The following is a 23043-nucleotide window of genomic DNA, read 5'->3' as shown; positions in this document are numbered from 1 at the left end:
TCTCTTTCATCGAGTTTTGCAGCATTGCTCTTGAAAAGCATCTGTCAAGGGAACTAAAATTGCACAAGGATGTAATTTATTTGAAGTATACAGTATAGTCTGTTTTGCAGGGTTGTTTTCTTTAATTAAATCTAAAACAAACATTTTTGCTAATTGAAATAAACCTGAAATAAATTAAAATATTAATTTAGATGAAAAAAAAACTTTAAGCAAAAATCACCTGAAATAAGTTTATGTAGAAGCACTAAAAACGGAAAAAAAACCTAAATTAAAAAGGTAGACTAAAACTGAAATAAAAATAAATTAAACCTGAATGTAGTATATAAAATAATGATAATAATAATAATGAAAATTACATAACAAAAAAGGTACATAATAAAATTACTAAAAATTGTATTAAAATTTAAATAAAAGCTAGCTATAACAGTATATAAATAGTACTAAAATAACTGCTGTCTGTAATAATAATAATAATAACAATAATAATAAATTATAATTAAAGACATTCAATTATAGAATTAAAATTAATTGAAAATAATTAATTAAAAATCATAGTATATAAATAGTACTAAAATAGCACTTGACGTCAATAATAATAATAATAACAATAATAATAAATTATAATTCAAGATAATAAATTATAGAATTAAAATGTATGTAAAATAATTAATTAAAAAGCATTATAGAATATATAAATTATTAGAAATATCTGCTTTGCAGCAAAGTCTGAGTTTAGGTGTCCATGGAATCATGATACAGGAGCAAATATGTTGTAGATATCTGTCTATAAATCTTTTTACAGAAAGGTGACGAACTAGGTGTCAGAAGCTGTCAGAAAACACAAGCCGAGCTGTCAGAGCACTTGCTGAAAATCTTCTAAAGCACTTCAGCGAGCTCTATTTTCTGTTCTCCCAAAATATATCCACTTCCCGTCTGCCCAACATCATTAATAACAGGAACATTCGAGGACAGAAGCTCTTTTCTACCCCTGCCAGAAGAACAGGAGTACAAACACCGAAGGAAACTGAAAAGGTATCTTTAAATAACTCTGGGCTAAAGTCCACATTCTGTCTTCCTTTTAATGTTTCGAAAATGGAGAGAACACATGATGAAGTTAGGAATACGATGCAGGCCAGACTCGAACTTGAATCGCGGCATGAGCACCACAGCTTTTATCTTGATGTTTTCTTCTAATTGAACCTAGTTTTGCAAAGTTTGATTGCAGTGCTTAGAATTAGAGTTAGTCTTTTAGTAACTGGACTAGTCCAATTAAAGCATGAACAATCCTCCGTCACTAACTCCAGAGTGAAGAATGCTGAACACTTTCTTTCTTCAGAGGATTAGCATCTTTAACATTATATTAAATAAATAAATATTTCTAAAATAATTAATAAATTTGTCAAATAAAAATGAAAAAAAAAAAAAAAAAATCACTCTTGGAGTCTGTTTTTCAAACTGAATCAGTGTGGGTTGACTCTGCCGCCAGCGCTCAGACAGAAATCAATAGCATACATGGAGAACACTGCTCACCTCAGCAGCCAGTTTCTTCATGTAGGGGTCAATCTCATCCAGTAGCTTGTAGCCCTGCTGATACAGCGAGTACTGCGCATGCATGAAGGATAACATCTGCACAAGACAGGACAGATACAGATGATGCAGAGTCCACAATAAACCTACACATTTACATACACCATCACTGACACTCACCGCATCTAAGATCTCAAATTTCTTTTTGGCTTGAAGGACGTTGATCTATATTTGGGAAAACAGATTTATATGAAACACTCTTATATGTGACCCTGGACCACAAAACACGGCTATATTTGTAGCAATAGCCAACAATACATTGTATGGGTCAAAATGATCCATATTTCTTTTATGCCAAAAATCATCAGGATGTTAAGTAAAGATCATGTTTCAAAAAGATATTTTGTAAATTTCCAACCGTAAATATATCAAAGCTTAATTTTTGATTAGTAATATGCATGGCTAAGAACTTCATTTGGACAACTTTAAAGGCGATTTTCTCAATATTTAGGTTTTTTTGCACTCTCAGATTCCAGATTTTCAAATAATTGTATCTCATCCAAATATTATCCTATCCTAACCAGCGTTGGGGAAAGTTACTTTTAAAAGTAATGCATTACAATATTGCGTTACTCCATAAAAAAGTAACTAATTAAGTTACTTAGTTACTTTTTATGGATAGTAATGCGTTACGTTACTTTTGCGTTACTTTTTAAATCTGGGCAGGGCTTGCTTGTTTGTTTTTAAAATAAAAAAGTTATATATTTGGCAAATATAAAAGCCTTTTCACACCAAAAGTGAAATGATTAAGCCTCAGGCTGAAGGGAAAGCACATTTACATCCGTACAGTAGAATGCAGAAAATGAAATTTCAACACACTTCAGCAATAAAAAAAGACACACAAATGTTTGTCTAGAGTAATTTGTGCTTATTAGTACGGTTGAACTGGATCATCGAAGGTCAGAAGCAAAGACATTGGTTAATAGAATGGGATTAAATACATAAAGCATATTTGTGTTGTTTAACATTTAATTATTGCAGGTTTGCGTCATATTCTGAGTTGCATTATTTTAATTCATTTTGAGGAATACTGAATCTGTGTTTTGTTTTTTTGTGAGTGAGATGAATTAATGCATATTCATATTTATTTTAGAACTACAGTAACATCTGATTTCTCTCAACATGGGGACAGGAGAGCCGTCAATCAATAAATTAGAAAAAAAAAGTAACTTGCGTTACTTATTTGAAAAAGTAACTCTTGTAAATTACAAAAATTATTTGTTACTTTACTAGTTACTTGAAAAAAGTAATCTGATTACGTAACTCACGTTACTTGTAATGCGTTACCCACAACACTGATCCTAACAGTCTGGAGATGGAGTGTTTATACGTTACCTGCAGCACATAGTCCAGTGCGAGATGTCGGAAGCACTTGCGGGTGAAGTTGAGGGTGCTGGTGGCTTCCTCCACCTCGTGGGCTTTGTTTCGAGGTGCCTGAGCGTTCTTCACCTGTGCGATCTCCAAATCTTCTCTCATCTTATCAAAGTGCTTCTTCGTGTCCTTGAATTTACGCACGTCACTGAAAGCACAGATGGACATTCATTATCTGAGTAGTCTAATGAATACAAAGCTGCTGATGTGGAGGCTTCAATGAAGGTTTTCGGAAAGAAATTTCCTTTTTGGTGAACTATTCCTATTCCAGCAGTTTCAGGGTGAGCATGAGAGGCAGTTGTGCTTATTTGAACAAAATATGTCTGAAATATTAATGTTGTCTGATATAATTGCACATGACCGATCAGGTGGAGCTAATAAAAGCTTCATATCGCAGCGGTCTTCCTGAAATGCCATTAGTTTTGCCATATAAATCTTCCGCCCATTGCATTATCAGTGATCACCTGTGATAAATGAATAGGAACCTGCTCTCAAGAATCCCATTATCCTCCACCAGGACACATTAATTATTAATGAGCTCCGAAAGTCAGATCATTATTTATAATCAGCCTGCGGGAAGCACAATAATGAAAAAAACCCTCCTCAGAGAGTGTGTGGTCGTGAACGCTTTCACATTTGCTGATGTATAAATAAAAACAGGCCACGGCAGGGCCACACTTCCACACCTCTGACCTTTCGGAGTGATATCAGCGACTTTAATTTTCATATTTTAATGCATGCACTTTTAATGGAGAGAAGAGCAGGTACTAAAAGTATGATTTCAATAAACTGCAGCATTTATGAACACATTTTTTTACATGCTAATAAACTTTTATTTGAGTAAGAACTTTAAATGTATAATATTAATGTAAAAAATGTATAGTATTACAATAAACACACAAACAAATAGTTGTACTGCTAAAATAAATTATTATTATTATTATCAGTGAGTTCAATTTTCATATTTTAATGCGTGTAGTTTTAATGCAGAGAAGAGCAGGTACTAAAAATATGATTTCAATAAACTGCAGCATGTCTGAACTCATTATTTTTTACAACTAAACATGCTAATAAGCTTTTATATTAGTAAGAACGTTAAATGTATAGTATTAATGCAAAAATGTGTATTACAATAAATACACATAAAAAATGTGTACTGTACAAAATATTAATATTATTATCAGCAAGTTTAATTTTCATATTTTAATGCATGCAATTTTAATGGCGAGAAGAGAAGGTACTAAAACTATGATTTCAATAAACTGCAGCATTTATGAACACATTTTGTTTACATGCTAATAAACTTTTATTTTAGTAAGAACTTTACATGTGTAATATTAAAGTAAAAAATAATCATATTACAATAAGTATACACACATGCACAAAGTTGTACTGTAAAATAATATAAATAATAATAATTATTATTATTATAATTATTATTATTACCATCATCAATATTATATTATTTAAATACTTCTAAAAAAATTTTTTTAAATAAATTATTGCAATAGTTGTTATTATTATTATTATTATTATTATTAGTCATGATGATATATATAATCACAATTCTATATCATATATAAGCAAAACTGAATATTGAGACTGAAAACTGAATAAAGGAAAATAAAAAAAATTAACATTTTAAATCACAATCAATTTTTATCAGAAAAAATGCAATAAGATTCCCAATATCAATAGTGATAAAATAGTGATAATATTGATACAATTCTGTTATGCTTTTCAACATGTAAAATAGAAGTTCCTTATCAGAGTAAGTAACACAGCAGTGTATAAATATAGTCCAGTAAACTCACTCTTTAACAAAGCTGTGCAACTGCTGCTTGACTGATCTCTGGGCTTGATCAAACAGGATCTGAAAAACACAAAATAAAAATAAACATGAATAAAAATGCCACTCTAGTTTGAACAAATGTCATCAGAGTATCTCTTTATCCGGTTTTATAAATGAATATGTGCAACAATAGACAAGCCTATTTCATAAGAAAACACAGCCAGCAATAGCTCATTTATTAGGAAATGTTTACCAGTCAACATCCTATATTAATCCAGGAACAACATTCTTACCAACAAATTACTGTTCTATGATTCAGAAGGTAAGGTTAGCACAGTATTTTAGACCAAACAGCCACAAAAAATGACTGATTACCCGGAGAAATAATGGGAAATTGGAATATTGCATGTACTGCTCCACTGTCAGCACTAGATGGCGCTCTGCATTTGTTTAATCTGAGCTGTATGGGATGTAAACCTGTGAGTACGACCTCCCAACACACACATCATCATCATCATCATCATCACAGCCCTCTGCCTCATTGAGATTCAGCCCAAGTCTCTGCACAAGGACTGAGCTGATCTCGTATGCCACGCTGCAGCGGCGGAGGAAAAACAGGTCACTCGGGCAGGGCATGAAGGAGGAGAAAGAGGAGATGGAGCAAAGGAAACAACAGAAAAACAAAGGGAGGTGATACAAGATACTTTGCTTCAGTCACATCCACATCAGCACAGAAGCCATAGTCTGACATCAAGACTGATGATCCCACAGCGCTGGACCTTCAGGGCTGATTTACAGACCGCACGAACACGCTTACTAAAGATTTGAAAGCATATTTTCATATTTGTGAAATATTCAGTATTTATTACTTTTGGGTTAAAAGGTCAAAGTATTTTTTCTATACAGACAGTCTCAAATTACTTGAATTAAATTGTTCACATCAATTTATTACTGAGGTATCAACTATTTCAAATAAAACTCTCCTAAATTACACACAAAAATAAAATGTGTCAATAAAACCATACAAGTGGGCAACTCTCACCAAGAACCAAAAACTAGGGCTTGGAAATATAATGTTAAAATCTGTTTATATATTTACATTTATATATTTTATATTTATATGATAAATATAAGAAAGATTGTTTCAATATGAAAGGCGTAGACTGAATTTAAATAAATTGACAATGTGTGTATGTGTATACACACACACACACACACACACACACACACACACACACACATAAAATTCATAAAGTGAACACCAAATATGTATTATTTAAATAATATAATTGATTATAAATAAGATTATAGATTTAGATATACTGCATGCATTTATTTTCACAACAAAAATTAAATACAACATAAATACATTTCTAAATGTATTGTTAAATAACGAAATTCAATATAAATAAATAAAATAAAAAAACTAATTCAATATAAATGAATAAAATAAAGTTAAGTAAAAAAGTTATACATGCATACACACATATAAAAAATAAAAAAATCCTAAGTTAACTGTGTATTATATATATTTAGAGAGAGAATGAATATAATTTTGAAAACAGAAATTAAATGAATAAATGTTCTTTGACAAAGTCTTGATTTTGTTTTGGGGGTGTACTAGAACAGGCTCTCATACTAGATTTTTCGAAAAACACATTATTTTTCGCCCCAGTCTGGCATCAACGGCTCGAATGGTTCCTGTATCAAATGTGTATAAAATATGTATAATACAGTGTGTGTTGTGATTGGTTAGCTGGGCCAGTGCGTGTTGTGATTGGTTAGCTGGGTCAGTGTGTGTTGTGATTGGTTAGCTGGGCCAGTGTGCCTTCTCGAGTGCAGCTCAACCAGGTCTCGTCCCATTCTTCCATATTTGTGATATCACAAATCCCGGAAAATATGCGTTGTAGTCCAAACGAGTCATTCGTTGTAGTTTTTGAAAAGTGACTTCTGTTAAATAAAATATCTCCTTTTGAAGTGGACTTTGAGCTTTGCAGATCTATTATGCTCAAACAGCAACATTACAGACTAACTAAAGTTGAAAAAGTGAAAAAGCATAATAGGACCCCTTTAATATAATTTATAAAATGTGCATTTGAATAATACATAAACAGAATATAAATAAAAAATGAATGCCGATGCTTTTGTGCTCTTCTGTGCCTCATGTCAAGGTTCGGCCTCCCCTACAGTTAGGCAAAACACAACACTCTGTTTTTCGAGACGCTCATCACTAAACAGAGCTCTAATAGATGTCAGTGACTTATCCTGCTTCCAAACAGTCTTTAAATGAAGCAGCAGGCTCTGGGAAACCAAGAACCCAACCGACCGCCCGTCTGTCGCAGCAAAGCCCGTCTCGTTCTTTGGCAGAAAGAGAGAGAAACACCCTGTGTGTGGTCCACCGACTGACATATTGTGGTTTAATACATTTCCAAGTGATAAGTGCGTATTTAATCTGAGCTCTGTATGAAATAACACATAATATATAAAAATATAAAGAAAAGAAAAAAAAAAACAAGAATGCAAAGCCCCTACATAAAATAACACATAGTTCATTTAATTTCATTTATTAATAACAAATATTTAACATCTTGATAACAGAAATTAATTCAATATAAATACATTTAATTAAATGTGTATTAAATGTTTAATAATAGTTATAATTTTATATACATGCGATTTTAATATGCATTTTTATTAAATATTTAAATATAATAATAATAATAATGTTATATATATATATATATAACATAATGGTTACACACGCACGTTACACAATTGATTTTTTTACAACATAAATTAAATTTATTCGATATAATAACATTAATTAAACAATTATGTCATATTTACGTAATATAATTAATAATAACATTAAAAAGTATATATTTGTATGTATGAATTTTGACAATATAAATTAAATACATTTTTATAATTATACTAAATAAATAAATTTGACCCATTTATTATTTAAATAAATAAAACATGTATTTTTAAATACAAAAATTCCATTTAATAACAACAGATCATTTAAATATAGAATACATTATTTATTAAATTATGAATAGATAATAATAATAATTACTTTTCTTATTAAAAGAAGGGGTATTTCATGCATAAATGGTGATAGGTTTGTGCTCGATTTTGTTTTCCTGCCTGTCTTGTATTGTTTTTCCGAACACATCTGTGTAAAAGTCAAGAGCGTGTGGCTATGCTGAATGATGTCCTGACTGGGCTTTACTGTCGCGTGTGCTCTTCCTGTGCTAAATTCCCCTGCATTTCCTGCTCTCTGCACACAACAGTATGAAGGGCTAACCAAAAGGTTAACTGTACCCACAATGCCAAAATGTCAAGTAGCCACACTGATATGCCAGTGGGTTAGTGACTTTTGTCTCTGCACGAGATTTCGGACAATCTGTAAGAACGTGAGATTCATCAAATACCTCCAACATGCAAAAGCCCCTCATTCACCCTACAATCCCTTCACCCGCTTTCCAGACAATTCCTATATTGTTGGGATAAAGACCTGAGGAAAGAGAACTTCCCAAACAACTCCTTAGACACCCCTCTTTCTTTCGAAGACCTTCCTCTTCACATACTATCACAGCATTTCACATCACTGTGATTCGTTTCCTATCTATCTCTCAATAAACATGTTGTCCTGAAATCAGGTAAATTCCATTCATTCTATTATCTCTGTTCCGATGCAGAAAAACATCGTTCCATTTAGGAACATAGAAATGCCTATATACAAAATTCACAAATATAATGTGTAAATAAATTCTGTGATAATGGCTGTCTAGTATAGACAAAAAATTTTTTAGTTCTATTTTAAATTAAGTGATAATAAAATTTTGGTAAGCTGGGCCAGTGTGTGCTGTGATTGGTAAGCTGGGCCAGTGTGTGCTGTGATTGGTAAGCTGGGCCAGTGTGTGCTGTGATTGGTAAGCTGGGCCAGTGTGTGCTGTGATTGGTAAGCTGGGCCAGTGTGTGCTGTGATTGGTAAGCTGGGCCAGTGTGTGTTGTGATTGGTAAGCTGGGCCAGTGCGTGTTGTGATTGGTAAGCTGGGCCAGTGTGTGTTGTGATTGGTAAGCTGGGCCAGTGCGTGTTGTGATTGGCAGCACTCTGCGCCTGGTCGGGAAATGTCATGTCCCTTACCATAGCCGCCTGTGAGCTTCAGTGTAAATATTGCTCAAAATCAAATCAATTTGAGCGTGATTTAAACCCGGATGATTGTAACCGCTCTAAGTTCGTCTGCCTTGGGAAAGCTAACGTGTCTCCGACATAGTGATAACACTCGTTGCCTTCTCGAGTGCAGCTCAACCAGGTCTCGTCCCATTCTTCCATATTTGTGATATCACAAATCCCGGAAAATATGCGTTGTAGTCCAAACGAGTCATTCGTTGTAGTTTTTGAAAAGTGACTTCTGTTAAATAAAATATCTCCTTTTGAAGTGGACTTTGAGCTTTGCAGATCTATTATGCTCAAACAGCAACATTACAGACTAACTAAAGTTGAAAAAGTGAAAAAGCATAATAGGACCCCTTTAATATAATTTATAAAATGTGCATTTGAATAATACATAAACAGAATATAAATAAAAAATGAATGCCGATGCTTTTGTGCTCTTCTGTGCCTCATGTCAAGGTTCGGCCTCCCCTACAGTTAGGCAAAACACAACACTCTGTTTTTCGAGACGCTCATCACTAAACAGAGCTCTAATAGATGTCAGTGACTTATCCTGCTTCCAAACAGTCTTTAAATGAAGCAGCAGGCTCTGGGAAACCAAGAACCCAACCGACCGCCCGTCTGTCGCAGCAAAGCCCGTCTCGTTCTTTGGCAGAAAGAGAGAGAAACACCCTGTGTGTGGTCCACCGACTGACATATTGTGGTTTAATACATTTCCAAGTGATAAGTGCGTATTTAATCTGAGCTCTGTATGAAATAACACATAATATATAAAAATATAAAGAAAAGAAAAAAAAAAACAAGAATGCAAAGCCCCTACATAAAATAACACATAGTTCATTTAATTTCATTTATTAATAACAAATATTTAACATCTTGATAACAGAAATTAATTCAATATAAATACATTTAATTAAATGTGTATTAAATGTTTAATAATAGTTATAATTTTATATACATGCGATTTTAATATGCATTTTTATTAAATATTTAAATATAATAATAATAATAATGTTATATATATATATATATAACATAATGGTTACACACGCACGTTACACAATTGATTTTTTTACAACATAAATTAAATTTATTCGATATAATAACATTAATTAAACAATTATGTCATATTTACGTAATATAATTAATAATAACATTAAAAAGTATATATTTGTATGTATGAATTTTGACAATATAAATTAAATACATTTTTATAATTATACTAAATAAATAAATTTGACCCATTTATTATTTAAATAAATAAAACATGTATTTTTAAATACAAAAATTCCATTTAATAACAACAGATCATTTAAATATAGAATACATTATTTATTAAATTATGAATAGATAATAATAATAATTACTTTTCTTATTAAAAGAAGGGGTATTTCATGCATAAATGGTGATAGGTTTGTGCTCGATTTTGTTTTCCTGCCTGTCTTGTATTGTTTTTCCGAACACATCTGTGTAAAAGTCAAGAGCGTGTGGCTATGCTGAATGATGTCCTGACTGGGCTTTACTGTCGCGTGTGCTCTTCCTGTGCTAAATTCCCCTGCATTTCCTGCTCTCTGCACACAACAGTATGAAGGGCTAACCAAAAGGTTAACTGTACCCACAATGCCAAAATGTCAAGTAGCCACACTGATATGCCAGTGGGTTAGTGACTTTTGTCTCTGCACGAGATTTCGGACAATCTGTAAGAACGTGAGATTCATCAAATACCTCCAACATGCAAAAGCCCCTCATTCACCCTACAATCCCTTCACCCGCTTTCCAGACAATTCCTATATTGTTGGGATAAAGACCTGAGGAAAGAGAACTTCCCAAACAACTCCTTAGACACCCCTCTTTCTTTCGAAGACCTTCCTCTTCACATACTATCACAGCATTTCACATCACTGTGATTCGTTTCCTATCTATCTCTCAATAAACATGTTGTCCTGAAATCAGGTAAATTCCATTCATTCTATTATCTCTGTTCCGATGCAGAAAAACATCGTTCCATTTAGGAACATAGAAATGCCTATATACAAAATTCACAAATATAATGTGTAAATAAATTCTGTGATAATGGCTGTCTAGTATAGACAAAAAATTTTTTAGTTCTATTTTAAATTAAGTGATAATAAAATTGATAAATGATAATTTTCCCCCAAATTACATTTTTGACAATAATACCAGATTTTTCCCCATAATTCAACATCCAACATTAATTTCTCAACAACAGCTCTTATTTTTTTTATTTTAGTTACCAAAATTGTGTAATCTATCATCTATCAATACTGTAGATCAAAAAAGTGTTTATATGAAAACAAAAAAGGAAAATAAAGCACTTAAAGTTAGAGTAAATTATTACTTTTATTCACATTTTAGAATAATAAAGTCATGAATTAACTATGAATTAGTTTAGTAAAATTTTAACTATACACATTCATATGCATTTTCATGTAAAACAATTTTATTTAAATATATATTTGCACAGAAATATTCAAGAACAATTTTATATTTATCCCAAAAAAAAAAATGTTTAAGCACAAGTCTATTCAAATAGAAAATGTTTTAAATGCATGAAAAACATGCAATCATTAATGCAAACATTTGGACACGCCTAATTGCATATATATATATATATATATATATATATATATATATATATATATATATATAATTTCAGTCTTCTTTGCTCATATTTACCAAGGGGACTAATAGTTCTGACCTTAACTGTGTTATAAATTGCATATATATATATATATATATATATATATATATATGCAATTTATAACACAGTTAAGGTCAGAACTATTAGTCCCCTTGGTAAATATGAGCAAAGAAGACTGAAATTATATATATATATATATATATAAAAAATGCAATATAATAAATTAAATAACTTTAAATTCCCAGTCCTCTGATGACCCTGCCCATTAACCTCGTTTGTGATATCATTTCTCCATGTGGCTCTGCTGGCCTCTCTAAAGACCCAGTGGTCGCTTCTCGAAAGAGCACATCAAACGGGCAGTGAGTTCACAGACTGACGGTCTGCGGTGCACAGGTCAGATTTAACACCTCAGTGAGAGCTGGAAAACAACACACTTATAGAATGAGCAGATGAGTGTTAGAAACTAACAATAGTCATGTCCCTCCCTAACACGTGCTGCTTAGAGCTTTCCAAAGGAAAACAAGACAGATAATTAGTCAGACTAATACATTATTACACATGAAAATTCAGCAAAACCCTCTTCCATCTATTTTTTTGTTGTTGTTCAGTAAAGCTATAAGGTTAATTGTTAAGTAGAATTTGTGGAATAATGGAATTATTGATGTTACATTATACATATACATATAATACACACACACTATAAACCTTTCTTCAGATCAGCACACTCATTTTGTGAAAAACAACCAAGCAATCTGAACACATTTAGACAGGAAGTAGTTAGTGCGACTAATTCATTAAAAATTAAGCATATTGCATATAATTCCCATATGTAATATAATGTATAATATAAATTAACTATTAATATTATAATTTATTTGTAATTAATAATAAACATTAGTTTTATACAAAACACATAATATTAGTATTATACATATACGAAATTGTATATACATAATACATACACGTAGTTGAGAACATATTTGTATTTAATTTTTAAATTGTATATAAATACATATATTAAATTGTATGTACAGTACATAAACTATACACACACACACACACACACACACACATACATACACACATAAATATTACACTATACATTAGTTTAGTTCTATTACTATATATATATATATATATATATAAATACATTATAATTTATATATATAATGATTATGTATAATATACTTTAAATATATTAATATTACAATATATTTTTACTATTTATTATCTACTTATAACTATTAAATATAACACAATACTTCAGTTTAGTTATATTACTTTATTTTAAATATATATATATATTTATACACACACACATAGAAATATTACACTATATCTTACATTAGTTCTATTACTTTATTTACATATATAATATACTAAATGTTAGTATTTGATCCCAAGGACATTTTTTTTTAGCTTTTGCACAATTCTGTTACTGTTTTGCGTCACCGCTTGATGTCAAATATAAAATGTAGGTCCTGAAGCAAAACCGCTGCTCTAGTTATCGTCTCTTATGACCAGAAAAGACATTCACAACAACAGACAGAGCATCATATATGATTTACACTCAACACGAGGATCATTCATGATTCACAGCCTCGCAGCACGTTAAATCATTCACACACATCACAACCAGGGCCCCTTCCTTCACTAGAGCAGAGCGACACATGAGGGAAAACACAGTAACATTTCACGATACGATGACACCGTGAGGCGCTCTCAGCGGATCCATCCCACAGTCACTCATCGGAGGAGAAACAAATGAGAAAAACAGCAGACGTACCATGTGGTAGTTGACAATCTCCTGCAAACTCTCGCCGCACTTCTCCAGACAGTCCTGTGAAAACACAAGAACAGGTCACAGTCGTCAGAATTCAAATTGGGTCATTTTCATTATCTAGACCAAAAATGAATTATGAGGTACTGGTAATTCAATAGCATGTTTGTTCTCGTATCATCATCTATAAATATTCTGGTCCATGTAGAGTCCGTCCGACGAGGAAAACGAGCCTCGCTGAGCGTGCAACAGCTTTTGTCAAAATGGAAATGTAATTGTGGGTCTTGATGTTTTTACAGTGGAAAATGCAAATAGCAGCAGGTTTTAATAAGATGCTCAACATTAGTCAGCTGGGTACAAGGAAAGAGAAGCCAAAAGACTCTTAATAGCATTTACAGATGGCGGCAATGAGTCTAACCCAACTGGCACTAATGACAGAGAGAAAGGAGAGAGTACAGGAGCCCCGGCCTGCTTCTTTTTGACTAAATCCATGTCTAATCAGGGTCAAAGAGTGTCTGAGACACTCAAAACAGCAGCCTGACGCCCTCATGTCAGTAAGCCTGCCAGTAAAGAGCTCACAATTAAAAACAGACGCGAGTTTAGGGTTGAAAAATGACTACAATGGAGTGATTTATGGTGTACAGTTTTGCTAACAGTTCTTGAACGTCTATACTGTTTATCTACATCGCCACAGCAAAAGAATGTGATGACGAGAGAGGCTATACATTTTCTTACGGCAATCTCCTCTTTGGTTGCACGCAGTTAGGTCTGATTCATGAATGAATGACTTTTATGAGACAGTTCTTTTTAATGAATTGATCCAAAAGAAGTAGAAACTAAGTCAAACATCAGCCAAATGACTCACTCACTGAATCAGTGTTATTGTTGTGAATTTGGAAGATTTTGAATTTTTGGAATAAATGGTAGGTCTACTTAAAAAAATAAAATAAATGATAAATGTAATCAATAAGTGGTAAATAATGATAAATAAAATAATACAATTAATATAATGAAAACTAATAATAAACAAGTAAATTATATGATTATTATAATTAATAATAAATGTAAATAATATATAATAAAATAAATAAAAATATTATATAATTATAATATTAAAATGATATAATATGAATATACAATTACTCATATAAATGTAATTTTATATAATATTATATAAAATTAAAATATAATTATGATATTATATAATTAATGGAAATGAATAATAAACAATATTATACTATTATTATATTTTTATACTATTGTTATATATTTATTATATTTATAATAACTGTAAATAACTAATATATAGTAAATAATAAATACAAAATACAATTTAAAAAATACATTTAAATAAAAATAAAACAAAAGTTAAAATAATAGTAATTAATATAGAATAAATAATAAAAGAAATATAAAACAAAATAAAAATTTTAAAAGTTACAATTTTTAAAAGTATAATTTTGTATAACAGAAAAACTAGGGGTGACCCTGAATAGTTGAAGATCCGATGCTTCGATAGGGGGAGCCTGATTTGACTACCAGTCTCACAGTCGAATATTCGCAGAGGTGTTATGATCATGCCAGTTTGGCTATATGGGGGTGCTCAAATGTCTGATTTCACAAAGAACTACTGGTTTTCTCCCAATAAGTTAATATACAGCCTATTATGATAATGCTGTAAATAAGAATCTGAAAATAAAGAAGCTTTAAATAGATATTTTAACATATGTGAATAAATCCAACCACCCCTGGGTGATTCTATAATTGGAGATACATTTGGCATTGTAGAAAGTTCAGAAAAAAACTTTTTCACTAACAGATTTTTTTTTTCAGTATCTTATTGAAAACATATTTAATTTTAACAATTCAGTGCTTGCTAAACACAAGTTACTTCCTTTTTTTTTTACTTTTAATGAAAAAACAGATGTCTTTATGGTATTGTTTGTCAACTCTGTTACGGACAAATTAGCCAATGTGTAGAAATAACAATAAATCATAACAGGAAAAATCCTTCTTGTTTCATTAGACAAACAGTCCTTACATTCCATCACTTGAAACTGAGATAATATTTCACCTATGCATACCTTGAAAATTATATATAAAAAAAAAACGATGTCTTCACAGAACCGTCCATTTGGAGCAAATATTTTTCATCTGAAAATGTATTATATACAATATCCAGTTAAAAAAAAGAAAAGAAATGTTGTTGAAATATCATAAGGGTGCAAAAATAAATCAATAATATTTATTAGGATTTTAAACAACACATTTATTGTTTTTTGTGAAAATAGTTCATAAACAGAGTTTAAGTAACCCTTTAAGTAACAGAATTGTAAAGTAACAGAATTGACAATTGTCCGATGGACCGTCAATTCTGTTACCGCATTGTCAGCATTGTTACTCTACCTTGGTAACAGAGTTACAGTAACAGAACTGACAATTTTCTTTATTTTTTGCCAAAAACTCCACTTGCTAGCATAAATGCTAAGAGCACATGGCACTAATGAAATCATAATTAAAAGACTTTTAAATAACACAAAGTGTGATCAATGAAAAAAATCTGTTTTCCTTTTGATATTGTGGTAACAGATTTGACACTTTATAAAATAACTCTTGGTGTAAGAACTTTTAGATTAAAATAATTTCTTAGAGAGTGCACATAGACTTTTCAGTGCTTCAGATCTTAACAGTGAGGGAAAGTGACATCATTTCCTGTATCGTACATAGTTGTGGGAGATGAATCCACTAATTTAAAGGCAAAGTATGGTACGGTAACAGAGTTGACGCAAGATTTACGGACACCTATTTTTATAAGAATAAAGTTTATTTATTATTTTTTATAATGTTGTAGAATTAGGTAAATGACTCTTTAGGGCTTTTATAAATAAAATGAATGAAATATTACAAAAAGAAAAATACAATAAAATATTTTGATTACAAAATGATACATGATGGAAAAACTGCACTGACTAATTCGGACAACAAGTAATCATGATTTTCAGCTATTTAAGACACTTTTTGCAGAAAATATTATATTTTGTTATGGACTGTAACATCTTGTAATTCATAACAATGAGTAACACAGTATTAAAATAATAAAAAAAAATAACCATTTGAAAAAAGCAGGAAAAAAATAATGACTTCGGACACCAAATGTACCTGCAACTATAGAATCACTCACCTATAGATTTAAGTTAAGTTTCACTTTCCATAACCCGTGCCCGACAGAGGAGCATCTTGGCGGCAGGGATTTAAAACTTTAACAAGACTCAAACTGACACAGGCAGAGTGAAAGACTGGATTTTTTCGATCAGGTAGGGTACAAGTGATTTTAAAACCTTTCAGCCGGTTTATATACAGTATATGTCGTGTAGGCCTATATATTATTAATCTCGTATAAGATGCATTTGGTTGAGTTATGCTGCAGTAAAGTGCTTCATTGTAGTACTACAGTGATTAGGCTCTCTCTTCAGCGCGAGCAGGACAAACAACAACGCATAATAATGACTACGATTGGTACTGTCATGCACATAACATTATAATGAGAACACTATTATACTGTGAGTTTAGTTGCCGTGTTTCTGAACGTTGTTGCATGAAGAACGCATCCACAAAAGGAGTTAATTCAAAGCCGCGCAGACACGCTCATGTGCATTTGAGGCATTTTGTGCAGATAGCCTATAAGTCCTAATATTAACGTTATGTTGTATAAATAACGAAGCAAATTCTACATGAGATAAATGAGTTAAATCCCATTGATTAAAAACTTGCTATGCTTCATTCTACTGGTCATCTACAGCGCGCGCAGTTCAAAACAGAAATGCAGAACATTAATAACTAATTCTAAAACAGTTGTGAATTCTTAGGGTTTCGCTGACGTTTAATGTTAACTATCTTTTAATCAAAACACAAAACATTATTTACCCCGTTTATATCTGCGAGGCATCCGTTACACATTTTCCCTATGTGTTAACGTCAGTAATTATGACTGTCAAATGTATTTTTGCCCCGCCCCCAAACATATGATTCGACCATCGACAAGATTGGAAAAAATTCCGATTCGACTATGAAAATCCTTAGTCGGGGACACCCCTAATAAATACTATTGTTTATTGTGTATTTAAGTTGAGACATCTGTGAAGCTTCTAAAAGAATCATTCATGAAATTCTTAGGAACCATATTTCCTTACAATTCCCATTACGATTCTGGTGATCAGAACTGACAGACAAAGCAAAATCACACACACGCACACACACACAATAAAATATTACCGATATCATCTGGTCCTTCTTGCACTGCTGGGATAGGTCACGGATGCCATTGATGAAGAGCTTGTTGGCGGTGACATACGCTTTCCCAGCTTCAATCATACCGCCACACAGCTTCACCAGCTATTAAAGAAAACAGACAGAGAAAGAGGTTAACATAAGACACAATAAGCCATCCATGCGTAATGCGTTTTAGAGTATCAGCAGAAACTGCGCTGACAGAGCAGAATATTAATACCCTTTGACATTTTGTAGCAAAACACAATTATTTGATAAAATATTTATAATGTTGAGTGTGACGTTGCCTCATATTCTAATACATTTCCTTAATGGATTCATAAATTAGTATATATATTTTTTTTTTTACATATTTTTAAAAGTATGCTTTTGCATCCTTCTTTAGTTAAAATTTGTAATTTTTAGTTAATATTACATTACTAATATTGAAATAAGTTTAGTTAATACTATTAGAAACTAATAATTTTGTTAGTATTTTGGTTTCGTTAATGGTGGGGATTTTGATTTGTCTTGCATGCAGAAGATTAATTTACACTGTAGATGTTGACCAGTGCACTCTTAAAAATAAAGGTGCTTCACGATGCCATAGAAGAACCTTTTTGTCTAAATGGTTCCATAAAGAGCCTTTAACATCTGAAGAACCTTTCTGTTTCAAAAAAGGTTCTTTGTGGCGAAAGAAGGTTCTTCAGATTACAAAAAGGTAAGAAAGAGATGGTTCTTTAAAGAACCTTTGACTGAATGGTTCTTTGTGGAACCAAAAATGGTTCTTCTATGGCATCGCTTGAAGAACCTTTTGAAGCACCTTTATTTTTAAGAGTGTAGGTGTCTTTTTATGTGTTATCAATGAACTTGAAATGGGTCTCATTTTATTAACATTTTATTATATAGGTGGAAACAAGAAAAATGTGTTCACTTCAAGATTTGCTCAGCAACACAGACTAGTTCATTAAAAAGCATTTAAATGAATCCTTCAGTATTAAAAAAAAAACTTGTTACCGAAGCTGTAAAGTTGTCTAAAATCAGAGCCGATCCTCCCGATACGCAAAGTATGCAAGCTGCGTAGGGTCCCCGAAACACCAGGGGCCCCCTTGCTCTCAAAGAGGATTTAATTTTAGTTTAGTTTTTGAATTTGGCCAGCGGTTATGTCATTTATTTTAATGTGGTGTGCTGTCGCCCTTTCTACGTAAAAATCATTCAAATCATGTAATGTGAATGTCATACAGTGTCTTACTCGAGACAACAAAAAAACGAGTTGAAAGTGTACCGAGCCACGGAAGAGACACCGTTTCTCAAGCGGACAAAGGCAATTCATTCATTCATAACTCGTCATTCCCAGTTTTGCGGAGGGCCCCCAGAAGTCTAGGATCGGCTCTGTCTAAAATCATAACAATGAGCTTGTAGCCTTTCATTACAACAGCATTACTATAATCACACTTCTCTTACGAGTCAAAAATATCAATGCAGTGCATTTATATAAACATTAGGTTAACTGAAACCTGAAATATTTCTTTAAATCCCACAAACACACACACAACAGGTGCGGTCTCATCTGTGCAGTAATTCTCCTCACTAATGTGCCAATTACCAGTTCCCACATGTAAAGGCCAAGGCAAAAATGTCCCACTTTCGCACATGCCACACATCTCAGACTCAGCGGAGGGCTTTCACATGTGGTTGTGTGTTTGCTTTGTGCCTGATGGGACACATTCTCAGATGGGCTCCATGTGTCTGTCTCCACGTTCGAGTCCAGTTAGTTCCCTTTTGCTCTTTCTTCTGTATTTTATCTTCCTCTTTCTTACCTCAGGTGCCGTTTCGATTGCGTCCACACACACACATCCAGTTGAAAATATGAGTTTGGGAAAATCTCTTAATTTCCCAGACTCTCCTCATGAGTCAATCTAACAAACACAGAGAGCCTTGTTCTACACAGCTGCTGAACAGACCCACAGACTCCACATCTGAAGAGCCAGACGCGAGAACTAACAAGAAATTGTCATGCAAAAATAGACCGAGATGCATCATTTACTCTTTGTGAGTAAGACTCCAAATGTTAAGTTTCCTACATATGCAAAGCAAACAATAAGATTCCTTTTCAGTTTCCTTGGAGAAAAGTCGCATGAGATCAGAAGTCTGTGCTGAAGCTGTTGTTTTGCAGAGCCTGATGAAATTATCAAAAGTTGCACACTGTTGTGATTAAAATGCATGGAAGCACTAAACAACAAACAACTAAACCAAATGCATAAGAGGAGACCAATTCATTTCTCTGCATCACTGCGCCTAAAACATGCATATCACACTACACATACACATGCATACATATACATATCTGTTATTGCACTAACTAGGACTTTTCTATAGTAAAATATAAATTTAAATAAAAATAATTGAAAAAAATTAATTAATAATAATAAATATAAATTTTAAGTAATTTGTTTTCAAATCCTGATAATTTCAGGAATAAAAAATAACAATAATTACCAAAGAAGACTTTTAAAGTGACACAGGTGTAATCTGGATTGGCAGCTGTCACTCAAGGTTTTCAGGAACAGATGGAGATCGCAGGAATTAGAGAAACATATGTGCTCGTGACATCTGTCAGCAAATGAACACTTCTTTAAAGATAATTTCACCTTCATCTTCTCATGAATGGTCTTTTTTTTTTTTTAGATTTAAACTGTATAAACATAAGGGAATGTGTGTATATTTTTAGATTAACTTGTAACTCGTCACCACTTCTTGCCATCATTTTTTTGTATTAATATTAGGTCAATTTAATTAATATAAGACAAACCTTCACTCATATTAAATTAGTATAAAATAAATATAAAAAGATCACAAAAATTGAATTTTCTTTATCTAAAAATTATTATAAATAACAATACAAACACATAATTATTTCATTGGACTCCAAAATGTTAAGAGGTAAATTTTATTAATATAGGCAAATGTAATTCATGTTAAATTGGAATAAAATAAATATTTTGCATTTAGTTTTTGTTAAATTAAATTAAATTAAATTTGATTTGACTGACGTCATGTCAACTGCCCAAAGGCTAGTGTCTTGGGAGCACTAGACTAGACTCCTGTATTACACTATTAGATTTTCCTGTCGATGACGTTCAGCCATCTTTACAGCATTTAAACAGGATTACCATCGCTATACATTAATCCACAATGTTCCTCCAATCTCATATACCACAAATGTCTTTCCACACATGCCCTTTCTGCTCTCTAATGACAAACTGCCCTGCTTTCTGCTTTCTCTGCTGGATTTACACCAGCATTTGCACACACTGATGATCCGTAAAGCCTGAGCTTGACCGCTTGACCTTGTTATGGGAGCGGCTGATGTCAGTGTTTGGCTACAGAGGTCTCAGAAGGTATTAGATGTGATTTCTAACAAATCCGAGCTGTGATTTTCAAACATGTGGCCTAAATGCGCTCTGACGGGGTCAGAAGGTCAAGTGACTGCTTTAAAGCGTCTTACTGTACCTTATCAAGCTTGGCTTCGATCTCCACCACCTCCGTCTCCACCTCATCAATATTAGCCCTGGAACACAAGACAGATGATGACGTAAATTATTTCAGCTCCACATTCGCAACTTGATGAATGGCACAGAAAGGAGCAAATTAACAGCAGATTTCATAGGATCTACATTTCATACTTCATTTCGTATTGACTCGAAATAGTTTGTGAGAATAAAAATATGTTCACAATATCACACTGACATACTAATCGTACAACATTTGCAGTATTCAGAATTCATACTCGCTAAATTTTACCCAGAATACCTAGATGACAACTACATTTGCTAAAATGTATAGTATACAACAAACACACTGCATGCAAAGCTGCATCCCATAATGCAATGTAAAGTGAAAATTATATCAACCCTGACTTTTAACATTTTTTCTTGAATTTTATTTATATAAAAATAATTCTAATTATCCAAATTATATATATATATATATATATATATATATATTTGGATAATTAAATTATTTAATTTGTTTATCATAAAACTGGGATTAAAAATCCAAAATAACCATTTTCATCCCCAAGATTATAACTGGACACCACTTACTGCAACACGATGTGACACACGTAGTGAAGTCATGTGACAAAAATAAAATGATAAATAAAATACAATAAAATAAAAATTCCTAATAAAATTTATATTAGTTTGAATAAACAGGAAATAATATCAACCAAATATGGAACATAAGGCCATGTGACAAAAATAAAATTAAAATTCATAATAAAATAAAACAAAATTGGTTATGTGACAGTTAGTGAGGTCGCGACAAAAAGGTAGCATGAAATGCTTATTGTGGAATAATTCCTACAGTCTAATTTTTCTTTTTCAAAGAACATACTTTTTTGGCTAATATTACTAACAAACCCTTGCACAAGGCAAGAGGCAGATTTTCCACTTGTAAGAAATTTAGACTAAAAAAACCCAAGGCTGAAGCTGCTACTGCAGTTTTTATTAGAATAAATGTAAAGGTGAAGTATGAATTACATTTTGCATTCCTAGATGAGATAGCAACACAAACGATATGCAAAAAAACTTGGGCTTTTATCAGGATGGTAATATCTCCAAATTTCTGGCATACATTTTGACTGCACACTCAAAAGTATGTACGTTCCCACAGCCAGTAAAGTACACACTTTTTAGTGCATACTGTAGCATGAGTATGCAAATAAGACGTAGCCATTGTGTCACTTTATGGTGCTTTCATGCCGGATTTACCGTAAATATGAGCTTCTGAATAGTAAAAACCTTTCATATCTTTGTCAAATTACAATTTGCCATTTTAAGGTAGCTCCAACATGTAAAAACAACCAAAATGACAGCAGCTTCAAAAGTTAAAGTCTTTTAATCTCGTAATTATGGTCATCCTGACAAGTCCTGAACACAACTGACCAATCAGATCTGTCCTTCTCTTTTCAGAAGGGCCGAAACTACAAGTTGCCATCTCCTCCCTCTGTCCAGTCTTCCTGCGTGAGAAAGGTTTTTCCTCTGAACTGTAAGGCTGTTTTAAAGCCTCAGGCTTTATGTTAAGCCATATCACTGAGATCTGCATTATTTTTCAGACTATTATACAGTCAGTGATCTCTCTGTCTCTCGCTGTGCTCTGCGTGTGACGTGTTTGAGCGAGGCTGCGCTGATGCACGTGTTCTCCATTTAGAGCAGAAGCAATTGTGCCTCGAGTACAGAGACACACACACTTGTGTCACACGAGATGGTTATGGATGATGGACCATGTTCTAAAAATCTGTAAAATTTGTGTGTACATTTTATATATATATATATATATATATATATATATATATATATATATATATATATATATATATGTGTATGTATATATATGTG

The 23043-nt window shown here is 32.3% G+C and overlaps 1 protein-coding gene across 1 annotated transcript in view; it reads right to left on the bottom strand.

Annotated features, from left to right (window-relative positions):
- The window catches only part of acap3a (ArfGAP with coiled-coil, ankyrin repeat and PH domains 3a), a 78376-nt gene that overhangs the window by 26130 nt on the left and 29203 nt on the right, over positions 1 to 23043 (bottom strand). The window contains exons 2-8 of the mRNA XM_016283950.1: positions 21155 to 21212; positions 17648 to 17767; positions 13382 to 13435; positions 4773 to 4831; positions 2923 to 3106; positions 1708 to 1752; positions 1531 to 1626 (exon numbers count right to left, since the gene is read on the bottom strand). Coding sequence (XP_016139436.1) covers positions 1531 to 1626; positions 1708 to 1752; positions 2923 to 3106; positions 4773 to 4831; positions 13382 to 13435; positions 17648 to 17767; positions 21155 to 21212 — 616 coding nt within the window. The remainder of the gene's footprint in view (positions 1 to 1530; positions 1627 to 1707; positions 1753 to 2922; positions 3107 to 4772; positions 4832 to 13381; positions 13436 to 17647; positions 17768 to 21154; positions 21213 to 23043) is intronic.

The sequence above is a fragment of the Sinocyclocheilus grahami genome, unplaced genomic scaffold (genome assembly GCF_001515645.1).
Source record: "Sinocyclocheilus grahami isolate Dianchi unplaced genomic scaffold, SAMN03320097.WGS_v1.1 scaffold178.1, whole genome shotgun sequence".
NCBI lineage: Eukaryota > Metazoa > Chordata > Actinopteri > Cypriniformes > Cyprinidae > Sinocyclocheilus > Sinocyclocheilus grahami.
This window is presented reverse-complemented; position numbering and strand designations above follow the sequence as displayed.